This window comes from Podarcis gaigeae (genome assembly GCF_964106915.1).
Source record: "Podarcis gaigeae genome assembly, chromosome: 5".
Classification (NCBI taxonomy): Eukaryota; Metazoa; Chordata; class Lepidosauria; order Squamata; family Lacertidae; genus Podarcis; species Podarcis gaigeae.
In genome coordinates, this window is record NC_139681.1 from 65,887,521 (window position 1) to 65,910,021 (window position 22,501).

General features: G+C 45.5%; 1 protein-coding gene across 2 annotated transcripts in view; it reads right to left on the reverse strand.

The window, feature by feature from the left end:
* Positions 1 to 22,501, reverse strand: part of SNED1 (sushi, nidogen and EGF like domains 1) — a 76,520-nt gene that overhangs the window by 40,093 nt on the left and 13,926 nt on the right. The window contains exons 2-5 of one of the 2 annotated variants that reach the window (XM_083740102.1): positions 8,978 to 9,265; positions 8,161 to 8,301; positions 5,941 to 6,103; positions 1,477 to 1,602 (exon numbers count right to left, since the gene is read on the reverse strand). In XM_083740102.1, the coding sequence (XP_083596228.1) occupies positions 1,477 to 1,602; positions 5,941 to 6,103; positions 8,161 to 8,301; positions 8,978 to 9,265 (718 nt within the window). Of the gene's footprint in view, positions 1 to 1,476; positions 1,603 to 5,940; positions 6,104 to 8,130; positions 8,302 to 8,977; positions 9,266 to 22,501 lie in introns of those variants that run through there. The other variant, XM_083740103.1, reaches the window with a different exon arrangement.

The following is a 22,501-nucleotide window of genomic DNA, read 5'->3' on the forward strand; positions in this document are numbered from 1 at the left end:
AGGCATGTCTACTATGGATACATCATTCCCAGAAGTGTGGATTGCATGCAAAGACAGAAAACAAACCCTTCCTTTATATGTTTTTGATTATGCTAAGATGCTTTGGGTTATATACCCTTTTCTCTGGCAACAGCCTGAATGTGGAGGATTATAGGAGTTGAGAGGCTAGAAACGACTTCCCCAAGGTCAACAGGTTTAACTTTCTAACACTGCGGTAGCTATTAGCATTAATTATGGCAGCAGTCACCAGTGGCAGTTCCAGACTATTGCTATTTTTGGATGACATGCAATCTCATACCGACAAATTCAGGTGGTAAAATTATATTTTATTTGGAGGTCTTGTGCAAAAAGCCCACTTTCCCAAAACTTAAACCTTTTGTCACATGGAAAGTGACAGAAAAACGCACTGCAAAGTGTGAGATAATACTTTCTTTGACATGTCATCTAACCTCCCTGAAAACAAATCAGAACAAATGCTTATTAACTAGCCAACATCATCTAATCTTCTTGCAAACAAATCAAGCAGAGAACTCAACAAAGAGGTTTTCTAGAAGTTTCCCCGGACTTCATTAAATGAAAGCTTTAGTGTGTTCCTCGTTCACCCTGACACTTCAAGAGAGAAGTAACTGCCTAATTTAGTAATGACAATATGCCAAAGACAAACATAGGTCAGTTCTCATGGGCATTCAGTTCTTCAAGAATGGGACAGCTAGAGCAAGGAATGGAGCAGCTGCAGGTGGGCAGTAATAAGCCAACAAGAGAAACATGAATTAAAATATTAGCAAACGAAGAAGCCTTATACCAGTAGTGGGGAACCTCAGAGACCAAAGGAAGCTTTCCAGGCATCTCTACATGGCCTGCAGAATTCTACCCAGTCCACATTGACTGGAAAATCTCACCGAAAGGGATGGGGGGGGGCAGAACCTTCCCATTTCACCTCAAGTGGTGAAACAGGATGGGCAGCCCCTGAGAAAAGGGAAGCCAAAATGATTAAGGGGATTGGAGCAAAACTCATATGAAGAAAGGTTACTACATTTGGGGCTTTATAGTTTATAAAAAAGACAAAAAGGGAAGGCACATGACAGAGGTATATAAAAATATACATGTTGAAATTTTCTCCATCACTCATAATGCTGGAACCCGTCAGCCAATGAAGCTGAAGAAATTCAGGATAGATGAATGCTGTGGAATTAGCTACCACAAGGTCTGGCAAAAAGACAAGTTCATGTAAGGTAAGGCTATCAGTGGGTTATAGTCGTGATGGCTATTTATCCCCAATATCAGAGGCAGTACATCTCTGGATTCCACAGCTGAGGACCATGTCCTCCATATGGGTTTCTCATAAGCATCTACTTGGTCACTGTGAAAACAGGATACTGGATTAGATGGGCCTTTGGTCTGATCTGGCAAGGTTCTTCTTAAGCTCACTGAAGCCCCTCAATAGAAGACTGCGAGAAAAGTATGAGCAAGACTCACCAATATGGCATCGCTTTCCAGTGAAGCCAGCCAGACAAGAACAGGTGTAGGAGGGGTTCCCTGTGATGCAGTCCTCAATACACTTCCCTCCATTCAGACAAGGGCGGAGTGTCAGGCACACCGATGCTGCACAAAGAAGCAAACCCAGTGTTCAACAAATGATAGCATAGCTAGAGAACTACTAGAATGTGTTGCAGCAACAATAACATTGAACTGATCCAGCTTCCATTGTCCCTGCGGCCTTCGGCCCCCGTTTGCTCTGTAATTAACACACTGGGCTCATGGGTGGAAGTGCCATATTCCAATTCAAATTAGCACATCCACATTTAAACTGGATTGAAATTTTGTAGGAAGTTATAGTACGATCTCAAAATATTTTGAATACTGTATATTAAATTTGTTTCCATTTGTTTGTTTTGTGTGTGTGTGTTGCTCTCTGCTGTTCATGTCAAGACTTTTGTTTGCTCTCTAAACATCTTACATTATCATTTTGACCATCAAATGTCAAATTAATCCTCCTTTATAGGCAAACTATTAGTAGTTCACAAAGATAAAATGTTAATGACTGTACCAGTATTCCTTTCTGCTTAGAAATTCCGGACAGCGTTCAAACATGCAACAGTTTAGACCAGCTCTGGGTCCCACTGCGCACACCCCATAACATGCATTCTGCAAAGACATGCTATTTGCCTTTAGGAAAGTTACAATATTTTGGTGACAAAACCAAGAATCAAGAGCTGGGTAAATGCCAGCAACATTCTATAACTCTTTGACCAAAAAATTAAAGTGTGTGTGTGTGTGTGTGTGTGTGTGTGTGTGTGCGTGAATGCTTAAAAATAAGCTTAGATCTTCAAGAACGAATGGTAAGCAAAGGCAAAATGGTTTGGGAAACAGTCAGATAGGAAACCACTTGATTTCCCAAGATGGGGCAATCTCAAGGGGTGAAATATAGCCCCAGAGAGCAGTAGAGAGGTGCATAGCCTTAATATAGGCAGATTAGTCAAGTCTTGGTCTCAGAGTCAGAAGAGAACTCATGTGAGCCTAAGCAGCCATAGATCTGGTAAAGTCTGGGTATATGTTTTTGTTTGGAAATATGTGCCAATGTTGGGGAATTGTTGTGACAAGAAACTGGGCACTACTGTTACTCTCACATTGCATACACCAATAGCCAGTTTAAGGAAGACTATTACAGTATACTTGTAATACATATTGTATTTAGGCTCCTCACCAATTTGTAGAGAGGTATTTTATGGGCCCTATGGAACAGATTTGCAAATGGCAACATTTCTAGTAGAACCTAGCAGCATCTTCCTTCTGCAGTCCAAAGAAGCAAATGGTGGCAGAGACATCTCTACTAGGATTACGCTAACTGATCACAGAGCTGAAATGTGGTATTTTATGCATGTTAAAGCCTCTCCACATTTGAGCATTAAAGGTAAAGTAATCCACTTTTTCCTCATTCAAATTAAACCGGTCAAGCAATTGTAAATTTGCTTGTGCAGTTTTCTAGCTTTGTGCACATCTGAAGGATCCTAATCATCATCATCATCATCATCATCACCCCCATCCAGAGTGTGCCAGAAATACTGACAAGTGATGCCAGAAAATACAGTAGTGGGGGTGGTAAGGGGACTGGCAATGATGATTGATTCACCCACCCAAACACACACACACACACACACACACATTGCTGCAACCCCATGTGGAGCAGTTTGGAGCCTGATTTTCCCCAATTTAACAGATTATCCCCCTATTGGGTAAATTTAGATTTGAAGGGGGAAAGCATCACGACTGGTATTGTTGGAAGGTAGCATCATGTGGACTACACAAATTAAATGAGAATGCAATCAGTTACAAACACACAGTAAACTCTGATGCACACAAGCCCTTAGATCAGGGGTCGGCAACCTGCGGCTCCGGAGCCGCATGCGGCTCTTTAACGCCTTTGCCGCGGCTCCGGGGTGGAGGCGAGGGGAGGAGGCGCATTTTCCTTTGTTCCCGTGCAGTCGCTGTCATCTGTGAGGCGGCGGCGGAGAGCAGAAGGCAGCGCCACTCTCCTCGCGAGTTGGGCGCAGGGCAGCGGCAGCAGGAAGGCTCCCCAAGGGCCGAGCGGCACGCGCCCGCCTTCCCCGTGAGCCATTGTTTTTAGTGCGCCTCCTTTCACTCATTGTTGCCCCGCGCGGTGAAGCGACCCCGGGTTGGGAGCCGCCAGGATCTCTGGAGCGAGTCCTCTTTCGGGGGTTGTGAGGGCTCCCAGCAGCAGCAGCTCCCGGCGGGAGCTCCTGCAGGGTGCGCAAGGCTTGCAGACACTCGCCCGAAGCACGGGGAGCCCTCCGGAGGGCTCCCTGTGCTTCGGGCAACAGGCTGCCGCCCCAAGCCTCGCGCGCCCGACGGGAGCTCCTGCCGGGCGCGCAAGGCTTGCAGACACTCGCCCGAAGCACGGGGAGCCCTCCGGAGGGCTCCCTGTGCTTCGGGCGGCAGGCTGCCACCCCAAGCCTCGCGCGCCCGACGGGAGCTCCTGCCGGGCGCGCAAGGCTTGCAGACACTCGCCCGAAGCACGGGGAGCCCTCCGGAGGGCTCCCTGTGCTTCGGGCAACAGGCTGCCGCCCCAAGCCTTGCGCGCCCGACGGGAGCTCCTGCCGGGCGCGCAAGGCTTGCAGACACTCGCCCGAAGCACGGGGAGCCCTCCGGAGGGCTCCCTGTGCTTCGGGCAACAGGCTGCCGCCCCAAGCCTCGCGCGCCCGACGGGAGCTCCTGCCGGGCGCGCAAGGCTTGCAGACACTCGCCCGAAGCACGGGGAGCCCTCCGGAGGGCTCCCTGTGCTTCGGGCAACAGGCTGCCGCCCCAAGCCTTGCGCGCCCGACGGGAGCTCCTGCCGGGCGCGCAAGGCTTGCAGACACTCGCCTGAAGCACGGGGAGCCCTCCGGAGGGCTCCCTGTGCTTCGGGCAACAGGCTGCCGCCCCAAGCCTCGCGCGCCTGGCGGGAGCTCCCACCAGGCGCGCTAGGCTTGCGGACACTCGCTGGGGCTGCAGGCTGCTGCCCGCAAGCCTTGTGAGCCTGTGGGAACTCCCGCCGGGCTTGCAAGGCTTGCGGATAGCTTCCTGAAGCCTGGAGAGCGAGAGGGGTCGGTGCGCACCGATGCCTCTCGCTCTCCAGGCTTCAGCGAAAGCCTGCATTCGCACCATAGGACGCACACAGATTTCCCCTTCATTTTTGGAGGGGAAAAGTGCGTCCTATGGAGCGAAAAATACGGTATATAGCATGTCTTTGTTGCTGGCTGATTTGCTGCTATTGCTTTGCAATTTGCAGCTACTGTTTTGAAGGGGAGTGAAGAACACACACTCAAAAAAAGGTAACTTGTTAATATAACGTTTATTTCTATGAGGAGGAGTAATTCTGAGGGGTCAAACAAAAAATAATTAAAAAGTGTCAAAAAAGTTATTTTTATAATGACGAGGATAACATTGGGCTAAGAAACAATGTATGCAGTGTTATATTTGTTTTAAATGTCGCAATGGTTTTGCGGCTCCCAGTTGTTGTTTTTTCTTCGGAAACGGGTCCAAGTGGCTCTTTTTGTCTTAAAGGTTGCAGACCCCTGCCTTAGATTCTTAAAAGTGTACTTTCTCTTGCAATTTTTTATTAAGAATTTTCCCATTCTTACAATATTAAATAGCAGATATGCAAAACAGCAACACCACACACACATGCACAGGCGAAACAGCTATAAAGTACTCTGGCAATGAAGAAGTGTATGATACAAAGTAAGTTGGGAGATACATTTGAAGTTCCAGTTACTGCTAAAAGGCAAGGCCATATTTTGCTTTTCATCGCATATTATGGTAACACCAAAGTAGCTGAAAACCAAACATGCATGACCTTAACTCACAGTCTCATGATTTGAAATTGGCCCACCCCAATTAAACTAGGGCTGCAATCCTACACACACTTAGCTGGGAGTACGACCAATTGAATTACTTCTGAGTAGACATGTCTAGGATTGCACTTATTTACTCTATGACCAATCAACTCCCATGACTGAACTCAAATTCAGAGGGCATCTACTATTTAAAGCTTGCAGTTCTAAGCCTGGAGGCCCATTTTACACATAATCCTACATTCATTTATCTCCAGGTTCTCCCCTTGCCTCATTCTAAAACTTGAGCCGGCAGTGGCAAAAGACATCATAGCTCTCCAGCAGCCAGAGATGCGCTCTTGGTTTCATGCAGCAATACAGTCATATCCTCCCAAATTGCAGCTTGAAATGGCTCCTCCACCAGTGCTTCCTATGTCCTTCTGGCCATATTTATGCACAGAGGAAAACAGGGCTTCCACTTGCCACACCCAAACTACCCCAGCTGCATAGCGGCTGCCTTTCTTTCATAAGCGCTGGGATTTTCACAGGGACAGAGAAAAGGGATGGAAGAATTGGTTTGGTTAAATAAACCTAACTGCTGTCCTCTTACTTGTGTTGTTGCAGCCCCCCACTTGCACCTGGGCATCATCGATTCTGAACACCCAGCGCCCGGGGATACCCACATTTGTCGTCATCTCCACGTCGACAATGTCATCAGTGCGGGATCCGGGGATGTTAAAATACCGCTTTCCATCACCGGCATTGAAACCTGCCTAGGGAGACAAGGGCAGAGAGTGAAACCTCTCGCTGGGGAAAGCAGGGCAGCTGTGGGGATAGGCAAGGGACTTCTCTCTCCCCCCCCCCCCCCCGTGCCCTGCAGAAGAATGGACTGCAAGAACACAAGGAAGGGAAGCATTCCTCTGCATATTGGTTACTGCTACAGCCACTTCCCACCTGAAATTTTCCTGCTTTGGATCAGAGGCAGTGCAGCCCCCAGCACAGCAACTCTTCCAGTCCCTGATGGGGGTGGGCAGCAGTTTGCTAAGATGGCCTCACTTTGCCTTCCTGGAAAATAATTCCTTCCAGGACTTGGATGTCTTTTCCCATTCATTCCCTATCATGCAAGATCTAGGACTATGGTCTGAAGGCCCATGATGCAGCAAACATGCAGGCTTGTGTCTGGTCAGTGCCTGAATGGGAGAACCCTATGTATGTAAATAAATTTTTGATTGGTTTTATAATTTCAACTTCGACAATTATTTTCCATCAAGCAGAATTAAAGATATAAAATATCCAACATAAAAAAGTGAAATAAAAGTAAAGGGAAGCAAAGAAAGAGAAAGAAGTGAAGAAAAACAAAGAGAAAGAAAAAGGAAAGTATCTTTTCGGAGGTTCTCTTTAACCTCCTGACTTCATTTCCTTTCCCCTAGGTATACCACCTTTATTTCCACAGGAAATAAAAAAAAGTTGGGGCACAAATGTAATAAATATATTTATTACATAAATGTAATAAATATATTCAGAATGCAATTTCTTTGAGCAGCCATGTAAACAATCATTTGCCTGGTCACCTGTGATGAAGATAATTTATCTGTGGCCAGCATGTGAGGAAGGTTTACAGAAGCTGGCTCGCTCTTTCTTTTCAGGCCATAAATGACTAATGTTCGCTGGCAGTTAGTGCACATTTTTGTGGGCGACCAACTTATTTGCAAGGCTCTTTCGAGGCAAGCATTCTTTCTCCAGGGCACCCATCACAATGGAGCCTCGATTTCAGTTGCTTTCAGAACAACTGTGCAGTCAAGGATCCTCGAAGGCATCCTGTAACTGTTTTGCATGTCAGCTATGATTAAAGATCTTGGCTATGACACATGAGGAACTGTCAGCATTAAAAGGGGGGGGGGAAGGTGACAGGGAGAGGGATTGGATGATCTACTTATTTGCAACCCTTCTCCCAAATGGCTCTTGGCACCATAAAGCCTCAGCAATCCCCACACATCCATGACTCACTTGCTGGAACGCACACAGAACGCTGAGCCTATTTTCATCCTCATTCATCTGCACAGGGTGAATCCAAGAGAATCTTGGACACTCTCGCTCCTTTCCGTGAAACGAGAACAGATTTGCTAGCTCTAGCCAAGCAGAAGCCTTTGCCATGCTGAGCCGTGAGGTGCTCGTGCCGAGGCGCACTATCGCCTTGCGAGTTACAGCAGCACGTTTTTGCAAACTTGGTCACAAGCCTGGTGAAAAACTTTTCAACTTCCTCTCTCTCTCTTTCTCTCCTGCTTTGGCTGGACTGGGGCAGGGTGTTCCTGAAGCACAGTACAGTATTCCAAAGCATGTGGTTACTGCTCTGTTTACAGTCATAAAAAGCCTGCACTTCTGAATTTCTGGGATTGAAAATGGGTCCATTTCCTTTACACCTGCAATTTCCTGCCTACCGGAGACGCTCAGATGAGAGCCGGCAGCCAGCCAAGCATAGATCAATTAGTGGTAAATTCACACATCTGAACAGCCACTGGTTAAAAGAAAGAAAACAGCACACCAGAATTGGGGGGGGGGGCAGGAATACCAAAGGGAGGCTGTACTTGCTGCAGCCTCTGCTGGGTGGCTCTTTAAGGTTGTGATGGGAAGGAACCATGTGGCATTGGCCAATGTAAAGAGCTGTGGTTGCTCTATCACAAGGCCCCCGATATGGCTTTGAAGAGAGAGTAAGAGAGAGAAATTGGGGCTGAGGAAATATTGCCTTGCTATTTCAAAACTACTGTCTGGAAAAATGCACGCCATGTATTAGAAAGAAGACTTGCTTGCAAGGTGTGACCATGGAGTCTACCTGGGCCGCAATGCCTCCCAGGCCTGCTGAGTCTCCTCCACTGCTGGCATGCATTCCGGTGGTCCAGGTGATGGACTCGTAGTTGAAGATAGTGAAGGACAGCATGCCGTCGGTGATGAGGACTATTTGGAAGGTGTTAACCTGAAAGAAAAAAGAACAGCACCGCAAAAGCCGCAATGAAAATGCCACAATAAACTGCAGAATTAGTAATCTGAGACAGACTGTTTATCCGGAAAGTCAGCCACAATGGTTCTTAATCCCTTCTCAGGCCATAGGACCTGCCTTCTACAGAATTCAACCTCAGGAAGAGGTAGAAGGTCTGAGCCTGAATTTTCAGCAAGGTTATTCCAGGTTTTTAATAGTTAACCCGTTTTGCCACTTTCCAACATGCTTTCTGTTTGGGCTCTTGTGCCTGCTATTATGATTTTTTAATTTTATAGTTTTAGTTTTTAAAACTCATTCTTTTTGTTACTGGATTGTGTAACAAATCCCCGCCCCACAATGTTTTTTTATCTGCCATGAAGGCTTACATAGTGGAAAGGTGGAATGTAAATGTTTGAAATAAACAAAAGTTTAACTGCTTCAGCTGCTCATTACACATTGTAGTCTGCAACTGTAAAACATGAAATAGAATATACATCAAGGATAGCTGACATAGTGCCCTCCGGAAGTTGTTGGGTTACAGCTCCCGTAAGTCCCAGACAGCATGGCCAATGATTATGTGAGTTGTAATTCAACCACATTGGTTATCCTAATATCCACTATGGAAAATAACCCCCTTATCCAATACCCAATGCCAACATCGTTCACCACTTACCGGAGAAAGCGAGTTTCCTCCAAAAAAGGTGACCTGGTACCAAGTGGCCACGAATACCCATTGGGCAGAGAACTGTGGGAATTCTGGGAAATATTGCCGGATGTCCTTAGTGGCCCTCATCAAAATGGCTTGGTCCTTAGTTTCCCGGTAATGCACTTGCCCTGCACGCCGGTTATCTACGTCCGCCCAGAAAGCAGCAACCACACGCCGGTCATTGGAGATGGGGAAAGCCACTGGTGTAAACTGAGACACTTCTTTCAAAAAGGAAATGATTCCATTGTTGTTGACCTAGACAGGAGAAAAAAGTGAGGCATGGTGAAAAAGGAAAAAGGGTAAACAATCAGGGGATTTGAATTAAATTGAACTCGTGGGCCCTGACTTTGTGCAGAGGGTAGAAACATTGCCATGCCTGAAGGTTGTTTGTTCTCTTGCATGCCTTCCACTGATGATTTTAAAAAAAGGATGCAGAGACGGCAGAAAAATTCAGGAAGGATCTGCCCCATAAGACAAGCCTCACACTTTAGAAAGTTTTTTTTCCTAAGTACGTGTTCCCCCTCCTAGCCTTTAAAATGCAGGCACACCACCCTTCTAGCTTGTAGATGAAAAACTGTGTGCCAAAAAAATAATCCAGGGAACTGCCTCTCCTTTCAAACACCCCCCCCCTTTCCCACTCTCTCCACCCCTGCCACTTGCTTGCTGCCCATGAGGGCTTGAGAGCCATGGCCAAGGGATCTGAGAAAGGAGGCAGAACAAGACATGCCCTGTTCTCCTGCCGGAGATGGGCCAAAGGAAGGAGGAACAGCTGAGAAAACTGCGGCAGCCACAGTGATTTGAACAAACAGGGTGCAGTTCGTTTGGGTCACTCACCTCACAAGGCAGCAGGACTTACTATTCACTTCCTCATGTTAAAGAGGCAAAAGGGTTTATTCTGAAGGGACTAGGAGATGGAGGAGGTTATTTATTGCCTCTTTGGTCAAGGTAAAGACACCGGGGTATATATACACGAGCAGCTCTGCTGGAGCAGGAGAGACACCACTCCCACTCTTAAAATCAAAACCCTTGCGGGCAGGATGTCATCCCTCCTTCCTTACTACGCTGGACTGTTTCACCCCATTTATACACCTTTGTTGATTAATATCATATCCTGAGCCTGCAACATTTGTGACTGACGCAACAGATACAGGAGGCAGGGTAGTAATAAATAGAATTTTCCACATGAAAAAGGAAGAACCAGGATCAATCTACACATTCAGAGAAGTAATCCAGCACAGCCCTCATTTGACTTTACAGTTCAATACGCTAGTGTTGACTACATATTTGAATGCTTAAAAAACTACCTGGAATGGAATCATATTCCTCAGCCTGCTAAAATTTCAATGGGGCAGGGAGCATTTGATCATGCAATCTCTTGCCTTCATTCTGAACTGCTGCAGTTCAAGAAGGGTGATTATCACATTCATTTTTCTGGGCCCACAGCCAGATCACAGTTGACCAATTTGGGTTATGTCCCAATTGGGTTGGAGGGGCATTTTTTTGAAGAACCAGATTGAAAAAGGTCTCTTGCTCCTTCCCTCACTACTGAATGACTCTGGTTGTATCATGTGAAGTAAGCTGCATCCCTACGGATGCTGGGCTCCAACTTCCATCAGCTCAAGCTGGCATGGTCAATGGCCAGGGATGATAGGAGCTGCAGGCCAGCAACATCTGGAAGGCCACAGCTTCCCCACCCCTGCTCTAGGGGCGAGCTGCTTTGCAGATGCCTCCATGCAAGGTATTAAGCTTTAACTGCAGCCACTGCAGTCTTGATGTGGGCTCCTCTCTGCAAAACTGGTCCCACAGCAGCTTTGGAGACGATATCCTTATTGTCCCTTTCAAATTGTGTCACCTAAGGCATCCATCTTGCTGCTGATTCAGATTTGCTTTTATTAGTATATTGCACATTGTTGTTTTGATTAATCATCTAGTAAATTAAGCATATTATGGTTTCTGTAGTGTGTACCTCTCTGGTCAAGCAGCAGAGTTTTAACTCCAAAGTTGGCAAGGACAATTCTAAGACTAGAAACTAGAGGGTTCCTAAGTTAAACCACAAGTTCCATTGAGTTTGGCGAGGCTATGCTGCAAAGCATTTGTCGACAGCTTTCTCTTTACCGTAGCATTTTCCAAAGCAGGCAGGGAATTAGTAATAATGAGCCCCCATGTGCGGCATGCCAACATTTTTTGTTTTTTGCAAGCGGTGCCTTGCTTACCACCGAAAGGAGCATTTCACAAGAGAAACCCAAGCCCAAGTTAGTCCTTTGCCCCCCACCCCCAGGAAGCCCCCTCTGGCTTGGTGACTCCTTCGTGTTCCATGTGCACACAAGGATCACTCACTTCTCTGGAATGAGAAGAAACCACAAACCTTCTGAACTCTGGCCTGTACAGAAAGGAGCAGGAAAATTCTGCTGGGGAAAGAAGCTAAAGCCTTGTTTGTGCATGGAATGTGGTCTGAGATGCAGGTGTGACATTGGGAGGCGGGGAGGTGAGGAGAGGAGGCTGTTTCACTCTGGTGAGCAAACTCTGAATTCAAATAATGCTTTGTGTATATGCGTGAGTGGCCAGTCATGGGCTTGGAATCTAAGCAGAGCCTGCGAATCACAGCATCATTGTACAGCAGAGCACAGCAAAGTGAAGGTAGAGTCCAGTCCCTCTGTAGATGTAAAACAGATTAAAAGCAGATTAACACAGGCAACATGAAACCTGCATGTGCTCTGCTTTGGAAGAGGAGCACCTTGAAGAGCATTGGTTGGCTACCAGAAGCTGTCTCAGTAAGGGCCAGCTCCAAACAACCAACATTACTTTCCTCTTGGGGTTACCACCCAATTATAAAACCCTAGCATTAGATGCAAACTTAGCCATCATTAGAGTCGACCCATTGAAATCAATGTGCCATGTTTTAAGCACGGCTAAGCCTGGATCTGACACTTGGTCAATTAATAATAGGAGTTTTAGTCAGTTCATCAATTAGATATGCATATGAGTGAAAAATAATCATTCTGAATCAAGAATCATTAGTTTTGTTAGGGGAACACATGTTGTCAGGGGCTCAGGAGCAGAAGCACAGGAGAGGGAGGAAATGGAGAGCGAGGGGGAGGAATCCGAAGGGAGCGTAGGCGGTGACAGTGATCAGAGGGATTCCATGAGCCTCTCCAGCGAATCGGAAGATTTCGATGAATATCTTTTCACACCCACACTCTCAGCCAGCACGTTTCAGGGGTTCTCTTCAGCTGAGGACACGACGCTAGAGACTAGCTCTCCAGAGGGATCGCTCTCGGGGTTTGGCACAGGGGGCTCCTATTGGTGGGAGGATCAACTTGAGGTGGGGTGGCGCAGAGAACTGCCGAGAGGGCCGTTGCATGCAGCATCACCCCAGGCGACAGGGGAAGAGGGGGTCATGGGCGAGTTGGGGGAAGATCCCGGGTTCGAACACTCCGCACAGGAGATGGAAGCGGAGGAGATCGCCGTCGACGAGACCATGGAGGACTGCCCGGACTTATCAGGCTGGCTGCACGCCACGGGGGACGAACTGTATCCTGCACTCACCCCCACAACACTGGAGCACCCAGAACCCGCACCTGAAGAGGGGGAGGGGGGAAGGGGGGGCTTCGAGGGGGGGATGGATGTCAGGGGCTCAGGAGCAGAGGCACAGGAGAGGGAGGAAATGGAGAGCGAGGGGGAGGAATCCGAAGGGAGCGTAGGCGGTGACAGTGATCAGAGGGATTCCATGAGCCTCTCCAGCGAATCGGAAGATTCACAGAAGGGAGCGCCGATGGCCAGGGCAAGGGGGGTGCCAAGGGGGAAACCCCAGAAGGAAGGGGCCAGCGGGGACTCCCAGAGCAGCAGTTGGAAATCAGGACCAGCTTCCCCACCAGAGCGCAGTGGGGGGGAGGAGTCCCAGGCATCGGGACCAGTGTTTTCACCGCCAGCGAGAGGAGATGAGTCAGGATTGGCCACGCCTCCATCGGAGAGCGGGGAAACGGTCAAGAGGAAAGTTACCGGCTGGGCGTGCGCGCCAAGTTCAAATGTACAGGCGAGCGGCACAGCAGGTAGCCCGGATAGGGAGCCAGGTCCTAAAGCCCGCCGGAAGGAGGGGCAAGACTCGGGGGGGTCAGCGTCAGAAGAGTCCAGAAAGGAGGAAACCCCAGGGGGCAGAAGGACCCAGAGGAGGAAAAAACAACGGAAGAGGTGGAGTAAGGCTAGAGTCTTAAACTGGTGTGTAGGAGGCGGAGACTCAGATGGAGCTTCGCCGGTCTAGGTTCTAAGACGTAGAGTTGCACGCTGCGGTTTGGAAATGGAAACTAATCTTCAATAAAGACTTTTATACGTTATTACTGACTAGCGTTGGTCCTCTGTGAGCTGGGACCTGGAGGCAACTCTGACACATGTGTTATTGCTAATATGTTTCAAAAAAATAAAAGTTGTTGACTTAGTGTGTGTGTGTGTGTGTGTGTGTGTGTGTGTGTAGAGTAAAAATAGCTTGGAAGCAGGAGCTAACTCACCACCCATCGTCTGTCTCATTCACACATCACTAGCATTGCATAATAGGATAAAAAAATGCACAGAGTCCCATAGGTAAAGAAAAAAAAGGTTCTTTACTTAACAGTTACTTCATGTGCACATGGATGGCTTTGGATTCTAAGCCTACAATCGTGAGAGATAGTTTCATGGCTTTTTGCAGGAGGAGAGAAAAACACAGAGGAGGCAGCTGCTGAGCTTAGGAACTGCATCTTCCCTATCTGTTAGTATTAACCCTGCCCTCTGTTGACTGGAGGAATGCATGGCTGCTTAAGCTCAGCAATAGCAGTCATCTTCTTAGAAGAGGCATTCCCACCTATGCGAGAGAAAAGGGAGGATGCCTCTCTCAAAGACAATGCTCTGGACATCATAGGTAGGTAATTTTAGACCCTGGATTTGATGGCCTTATGACAAGGTTGGGGCTTAAACAACCATGTGTATTATTTCAGTTGTGAAACACAGGTAAGGAAGCACAAAAGGAGAAGGGATGTGTGCTGGGTAAGCCTACAACACCTTCATTGAGTTTACCATCCACAATGAATTTGAGGGTGAAGGTCTGAAGTATGGAGTCAGCTCTACTTGTAGAGACTCACCACATGATTCAGAACCCTGAAAATTCAGGGCTTCTAAATTGCTTGGAGAGCTCAGCATTAAGTACAATAGAGCAGTGTCCCCCTCAAGCTTATGGAAGGATCAAAACTGACTGAGAGGGAATGGGACTTGGCAGTGAATTTCCCCTTGCATGTTTCCTTACACACAAGTAGTCTGAGCACCCAAGTAGGGCTTACCTGCAGTCTGGATGGCAGAGAAACAGAGAGGGAGCTCTGAAGTCATGAGAAAACAAACAAGTGCATTCTTCTTAGAAGTCATTGAGGTCATGAGAGATTTTATCAAACGTTGTAAGGAAGGAACCATTTTGGCTCAAAGAAATGGAGCTGTCATAGGCAAAAATGGAAGCACCAATATCACTTCTGGCACAATTTATGAGCATCAATTGGACAGATTTTAAGATTACAGTGGTACCTCTGGTTAAGAACTTAATTTGTTCTGGAGGTCCGTTCTGAACCTGAAACTGTTCTTAACCTGAGGTACCACTTTAGCTAATGGGGCCTCCCACTTCCGCTGCGCAGCCGCCATGCAATTTCTGTTCTCATCCTGAAGTAAAGTTCTTAATCCAAGGCACTACTTCCAGGTTAGCGGAGTATGTAACCTGAAGCGTCTGTAACCTGAAGCATCTGTAACGCGAGGTACCACTGTACATCTTATGATTCAAAACAAAAATGGAATCCCATTGGGATTAGTTCATCAGACTGGCCCTGTCAAATTTATAATTGGAACAAAATCATGTAAGGCACTGAAAGACAACGAGCTTTTGTTGTTTTTCAGTTTTTATAGTAGAGGAATAGAATTCATGGTTGGTGGTGGAGGGTGAACAATGGGCAGGAATGTAGCTGAAAGGAGATTCATTTACAAGGAAAACAAGAGGTTTTTAGCCCTTATTATTTCATGTATCAATAGTCTGTTTAAATGACCCTACAACACCCTAACACGGTCTGTTTCTCCACTCAAAAAGGATTACCACTTGTACCAGGTATGTATCTCCAATTCTTGCAAGGAAAATAAGGCCGTTTCAATTATGAAACTGCCTTATTTTCCTTGCAAGAATTGGAGATACAATTATGGATGCATCTGAGAGTATGTCAGCTTATCAAACATATTTTCATGCAAATAAGTCCCAATGAAGTTCTACATAAGATGAAGTTTAAGAGCTTTGAGAGCAATCTTATCACAAAAAGCTTCTGCTAAGAAAAGTTAAAGTTAATAAATCAAAGTTAATTATAGTAAGTAAGTCAGATCATATAACCTAATGCTTAGACTGGGGTTTAAAACATGTTTCCTAGTTTTCAAAACCTATCCCTTTTCTGCTACCAGCATTTTGGTATATCAATAAACTTGAAGGATTGAATTTATTTAAAACAAAAAAAATTCCTTCCAGTAGCACCTTAAAAGACCAACTAAGTTAGTTCTTGGTATGAGCTTTCGTGTGCATGCACACTTCTTCAGATACACTTCTTCATAGTCATTGTTTTGACTATGGCAGACCAACACGGCTACCTATCTGTAACTGAATTTATTTATTTATTTATTTGGAGTGAGGTGGGCATTGATAGGGAAGGGAGCAATGATACCAATGCACACTAGTGGAAGAGGACATGCCATCTGTGTGTACAAATGACAATGATTTAACAACTCCTCAAGTGGGCTGCATGGCATACAAGTATGGACACTTGCAGTGATGTCTACAAAAGTGCTTCTAGGAATCCTGGGGACTTCCGGGTTGGCGCCATCGCCGAATGGCGGACTCCCTCCGAGCTCCGGAGGGAGCCTGCTCGGCAGGGGTTGGGTCCCGCCGCGCCGGCGACGCGGGGACCCTCAAAAACCATGGGCGCAGATGCCCATGGACCTGGTGACTCGGCAGGCACCGTTTGCGCCCCCCAACCTGCGAAAGAGCCTTTTTAAAGGCTACGGAGCGGGGGATGGGGGTGGCGTGGTGCTATGAGTCCTCCGCTTCCCCTGCCGAGTGAAGCCGCATGCCATTCGACGGAGAGCGCTGACTTCTTCCATTGAAAATTTGGACTAAAAACAACAACCCGTGAGTAATTGGGAAATTGGAGTTAAAAGGAACTAATTTTTTTAAAATTTGGAACGAGCGGGGGAGATGCAAAGAGGAAGTCCGTCTCCCCCCTGTTGTAGAGGATTTAAAGCAAGGACCTGACAACTAAGATCGAGAGAAGGGTCTGTTTTTTATTGATAAAAGTTATTAATTTCACGATGGAAAATTACAAGATTGTGCTGGAGGAGAAAAGTGGATTGTTTGAGCTAAAGTGCAACCCCCCCCCCCCGGGAACCGGGAGAGATCCGTGAGAGAGCCTGGTGAGGAGATATAAAGACTTTGACAGCTGTCAAAGTAGCTGTCAAAGTTGGAGAATAAAAAGAGAACTTTGTTATTAGGACTTTGCCGGTTAGATCCGTTACAATGTGGATATAAATTGTTGAAAACAAGGGACAATAAGCCAGTTTGACTTTGGGGTGTGATCTGGAAGGAAACTAAGTTACTATAATCCCTCTAGAGGGGACTTTGGGACACTACAAGAACTGTTGCAAGTGGAAAAATACTCATGGATTCGAACAGGACTTTTTATCTCCTGGGAAAGCTGCAAAAATGAAACATTATTTTGTCTACAGAGGTCTCTGCACTAAAGGAGACAATAGATATATCTATTGAACAACGGAAGGGACTTGACGCAAGTTTTTGTTCCTGAACAAATAAAGCCTCTGTAGAGGAACTAGAAGATTTTGGAATTAGAATGTTTTTGCAGCGGAACAGGAATAGAAATCTGAGGAAAGTGAGGAAAGAGAACAACAAGAAGTGGACAGAGCTGGAAGTGGGAGCATTTGGGACATTCAGATTTAAAAGGTTTAAGAAATAAAATTTGAGTTTTATCCATAAATATAGAGATCTGGATGAAAGAAAAAATGGACCTTCTTGAGACAGAGTTTTTGCAAAGACTGGGTGTTTGAAACTGAAGATTACTAAAAAGACGGCAAAGACTACAAAAAAGACGGCAAAGTGGAGCTGACTAAGATCTGGACATGGTGTGGAGTCTACAGGCTGACAACAGATAGATTGATAGACAATGGGGATCGAAACCGGGAAAGGGGGGAGAGAAATTCGGAATCCAAAGGGTGTAAAATTATATTATGTTCTTTTTTTTATTATTCTGTCCTGCATATTAAAGAAGGGAATTCGTGGAAGGGAACAGAGATCGATCTTAGAGGAAAAAATATTTTTAAGTTGAAGGATGGTGGAATATAAAGGGAAAATGGTTATATAAGATGAACTAAATGGAACATTGGGTCAATGATAATAATGATAATAAGCTTAAAATTTAGGGTAAAAACTTGTGGAATTAATTTAATGGAATTGGAATACAAGAGGGGGTGGGGTGGGGAAGTCCTGGAAAGATGTCAATGAAAGTAAGGATGAAATGTAAACGTCTTTTTTTTTCTTTCTTTCTTTTATATTTTTGATTTTTCTGGAAACTTCAATAAATATTATTATAAAAAAAACTGCTTCTAGGAATCCTGAAACAATAGCACTTCAAAGGCTGAACTTTGTACACAGCCTAAGTAATGTACAGAAAGCATGCACACCTAGGGCAGCCTACACACATGGCCCCTTGTGTCACATCCACATATTACATCTAAAGCACCCTTATATCACTTTAACTGCCATGGCTTCCTCCAAAGAATCGTGGGAACTGAAGTTTATCAAGAGTCCTGACCTCACAGACTTATACTACCCAGAATTCTACAGTTCCCAGAATTCTCTGGGATTCTTAAAGTGGTTTAAGAGTTCTTTAAATGTAGTGTGGATGTGACTAGCCCAGAGAACCTCTAGATTTGCTAACTGAAAATCATAGCTGCCAAATATTAACGGGCCCTGCATCCAGATGGTTAAAATAAGTGTTGAATAATCTCACCAGCAAGCAACAGAGGTTTTGTTCTACATGGCTCAAAAACCTGTGTAAGAGAAGGATTGCAAAACCACCTCAAAAGTTAACAAATTCACACTGCTTGTGACCCTTTTTGACATTCCTATTCAAACTGATCAACATACACTTTTCCTGAAAAAAGGTTGTAAGCCCAAGAATTTTTTCACACATTGCAGTTCACTGTTGCTTTGTTTCCCAGCTGGGTTGCAGGGAGAATGAAAAACAAAAAAAACCCTCTAACCTCTACATGTTCTTGATGCTAGGGCTAGAGCTTACCGGAGCATATTGCTGAAGAATTTGGTATAGCAACCCCTCAGGTCAGCATTTTGTATGAGGCAAACCCTTCTGTGTAAACACATGTTGAGTTATTGCCATGACTAAGGGGAATAAGATTACTGTTTCATAAATTCTTAGTAACCTTTTAATGTCCACATGGGAACATTCTTCCTATTATTAAAGCAATATGGGATGAAGCAGAGGCCAAGATTTTCAGAAAGAGCTGCCTAAAGCTAGTTGGGATTTTTCAAAGCAATCCAGGTTATTTAGATGCCAGGAGCATGTCCACAGAAAACAAAACAAAATGAGGATGTCACAGCAAACAGCCACTGAGAGCCTCAGCACATTTACATGGAAGTAAGTGCTGCTGATTTCAGTGGCGTTTACTTTAAAAGGAGGCTTGAGTTTTTAGTTTGTCATTTGAAAATGCTTTGCACGTCTTGAGTTATTAGAATGTTCTACCAAGCCTTGTCCTCTGACTACAACAGATAATGCAGGGAGTAGTTTTATTTCCCACTGCTGCAAAGCTGGGGTTCAGGAAAGGCTCATGCATTCACAAGATGGCTCATTCATTTCTTGCCCATAGTCATGGGCGGAAATCAGTTCTATATGCATATACAGGGGAACTTAAGTGATACCAAGTCAAAATATGGAAGGATATAAGTTCAAAGGGGAAAGGATGCAACTCTGTTGTAGAGCATCTGGTTTGCATGCAAAATATCCCTGATGGAATCCGCAGCGTCTCCAGATAGGTACCTTCTGATGTCTCTCTTCATCCTTCACAGTTTTAAATGGCAAACTAAAACTTCAGTCCTAAGTGCACTTCACTGGAAATAAGCTCTAGCAGCATGTAAAGGTAAAAGTAAAGGGACCCCTGATCATTAGGTCCAGTCGTGACCAACTCTGGGGTTGCGGCACTCATCTCGCTTTATTGGCTGAGGGAGCCGGGGTACAGCTTCTGGGTCATGTGGCCAGCATGACTAAGCCGCTTCTGGTGAACCAGAGCAGTGCATGGAAATGCCGTTTACCTTCCTGCCAGAGCAGTACCTATTTATCTACTTGCATTTTGACGTGCTTTCGAACTGCTAGGTTGGCAGGAGCAGGGACTGAGCAACGGGAGCTCACCCCATTGCGGGGATTCGAACCGCCAACCTTCTGATCATCAAGTCCTAGGCTCTGTGGTTAACCCACAGCGCCAGCATGTACTTCCAGACAAATGTGCTTAGGAATGTAGCTTAAGCACACTCAGCTGAAGTTGGAGATAGCCTAGGATCACCTAGGGGCATACACTGCATATTTACTCAATCCAACTATTATCCCATGTAGCCCAACAGCTTCCATTTCACATGGTGAGAGACTGTACATGCATCTATGGCATTATAAAGAACTCCCTCTTGTTTGTTCCAAACTAGCCTGGTGTATACCTTTCTTTAGGGGATAACATCTGCATTCCTCACTAGCCATGTGCACATTCAAGGCAAGCTCTAGAGTGGGACTCATCTGAAGATGCTCTTGTCATTTATATTTTAGGAGAGTTGGCTGAACAAAGTCTTTAAGATGTGGCTTCCAAATTATAAATAACTATTTTTGGAAAGCCATTGCATCTAGATTCTGTTTGAAAATGCACATTCCTAAATTAAATGCAGATGCGCTCCATGTATGTACAGAGTAGAGGTATATGAATCACAAGATCCACACTTTGCAGATACTGCAGGAAGCCACACCAGGAAGGGGGTTCACAAGCTTTCCCAGAGAGTGCCCCATTTCTAATTGTTGCCATTTGTCAGAGCCACCTGCTGATGACATATGTCATGGATGATGCACTCATGCAGAAACTGTTTTCGGAATCTAAAAAAGAAACCAAGCAGGAAAATGATAAACACAACACATGAAAGCAAAACAATTAGGAGAAAATCTAAATTAAACCCAGAAACATCACGAAGGGGGGGAAAGAAAGCTCCCAAGCCAAATAATACCTAACCCCCAAAGAAGAAATCCAAAAAGTAACGCACCCACAAACATATGTGCCAATCTGGACACCACCCATGTATCTCATGCGAGAAACATAATCCACTTTAGCAAAAAGGGCAGTTGGTGTTCTTACAGAGCAATGGGCCTCTCCCATTTACAGTTAGAAGTTTTCTCTTTATCTGGAAAAGTCACAGCCCCACAATTGGAAGAAAAAAAAATCTTTACTTATTCCAGATGAGCTTTTGTCACATCCTGGCCAATGTCTTTAAAGATAAAAATAGAACATTCCCAAGCTTCATACAGTGGTGCAAAGAACAGCACAATCTTCTGGGTGAACCCTGCAGCTTATTAACACTCAGGAGGGAGTTGTGGGGTGGGGGAGGACAGGGGAAACAAAAAGTAAACATCAGCTTAACATGCTCGGAAACATGTGGTGCCCTTCTCTAGTGGCTGACATTTAAGAAAGCTCAAAAACACAGTTCTTCAATAGCTCAAACAATTGGCAGCAGAGGATCCATTTGAAAACTCGAAAGACCTCCCTGCTCCCACCATAAGGTTGTACTGATTTTCCTTTAGTGGAAAACAACAAACAAAAAGCAAGTGGTGCTTTGGGATGTTCGGACTATGGCACCTTAAAAACTAACAAATGTATTACAGCAATAAGCCTGTAATACTGTAAGACACTTTTGCCAGATGCATCAGCCACAATTTTGTTAAAGTGTCTTAGGCCTTTTTATTTTTTGTTGCATGCCTTAACACAGCTACTTCTTTGCAATTTGTCTCGTAGAGCACAACCACATGCATGTCTACCCAGAAGTAAGTCCCATGAATTCAATGAGTGCTGCACCTAGGTAAATGTGTACAGTGGTGCCTGGGGTTACCGACACCTCGGGTTACAAACACTTCGGGTTACAGACTCCGCTAACCTGGAAGTAGTACCTCGGGTTAAGAACTTTACCTCAGGATGAGAACAGAAATCATGTGCCAGCAGCACGGCAGCAGAAGGAGACCCCATTAGCTGAAGTGGTACTTCAGGTTAAGAACGGTTTCAGGTTAAGAACGGACCTCTGAAATGAATTAAGTTCATAACCAGAGGTACCACTGTATAGGACTGCAGTGTTACTGCAAATCCAGCATGAAACCAAGGACTGACAACTTTGAGCTGTAGATATTCTTATGCTTCCAAGAACTCATACAGATCAATGTGTTTGGTGGGTGCTAATCCCAAATAGGCCGGAAGCCCCCAGAACCATAGCTGACCCAATACTGTACATTTTGTTGCCCAAGGCTGACAAAATGCTGCTCTCCAATGCCATTAACCATATAGAAGCTCATTGGACTGGAAGCTGAATCTTACTTCAACTCCAGCAATAGAAAAGTAACCTGGTTCACATGTACTGTTAAGCCAAGTTTATAAACTAGGCTTTAATTTCACCAGCTGAGCATCTTAAAAAGGGCTAGGGAAGTGAATCCACCAGGCAGGCCTTATTTCTCCTGCCCCTTGGAGGCTGACAGGTGGATGTATTTGGCGATGAAAACACATCTCCAAAGAAAGGTACTGGAAGTGCTGAGCAGCAGTTAAGGTAGCCTCCTTTGAAGATCTTTCAGTGCCAACCAGCTGATTGGTCCTTGGAGCATGCCTTCACATAGCCTCCCTGTAAACACTGATCAGATGATCATTGGTTGTATGGGGCCCCTTTGAAGTCCACGCAGAGGGGGAAATGCTCCTAAAAAATGGGTCATTTTCCTCTCTGCAGAGAAATAAGATGTATTCAAAGTGCTTTCTCCAGTGCACTGAATACAAACTGCTTCCTCTGAAAAGGGAAAGAAATATATGCTGTTTTAAAATGCAGTATTTTTTTCTTTCTTTCCACAGAAAGTGGCTTGGATTTAAAGTGCTTTGAGTCCAAGTAGCCTCCTTCTGCCCCCTCAGCTGCACTATAGGGACTCCCATAGTGGAACTGATCCCAGCTGATTGTCAGGGCTTCTGACGTGCTGGGCTCTCTTGAAGCACTCTCCTTCCTTGTAAAACAGGTACGTTTATGTCAACAAAGCATTTTTTTTAGGGTGTGTGTGTGTGGACACACCCCAGGAAAGGTCCCTTTAAATCTTACACTTCAAATCACCTTATCATAGCATGGAACATAAGCAGCAAGCTTTTGAGGGAAGT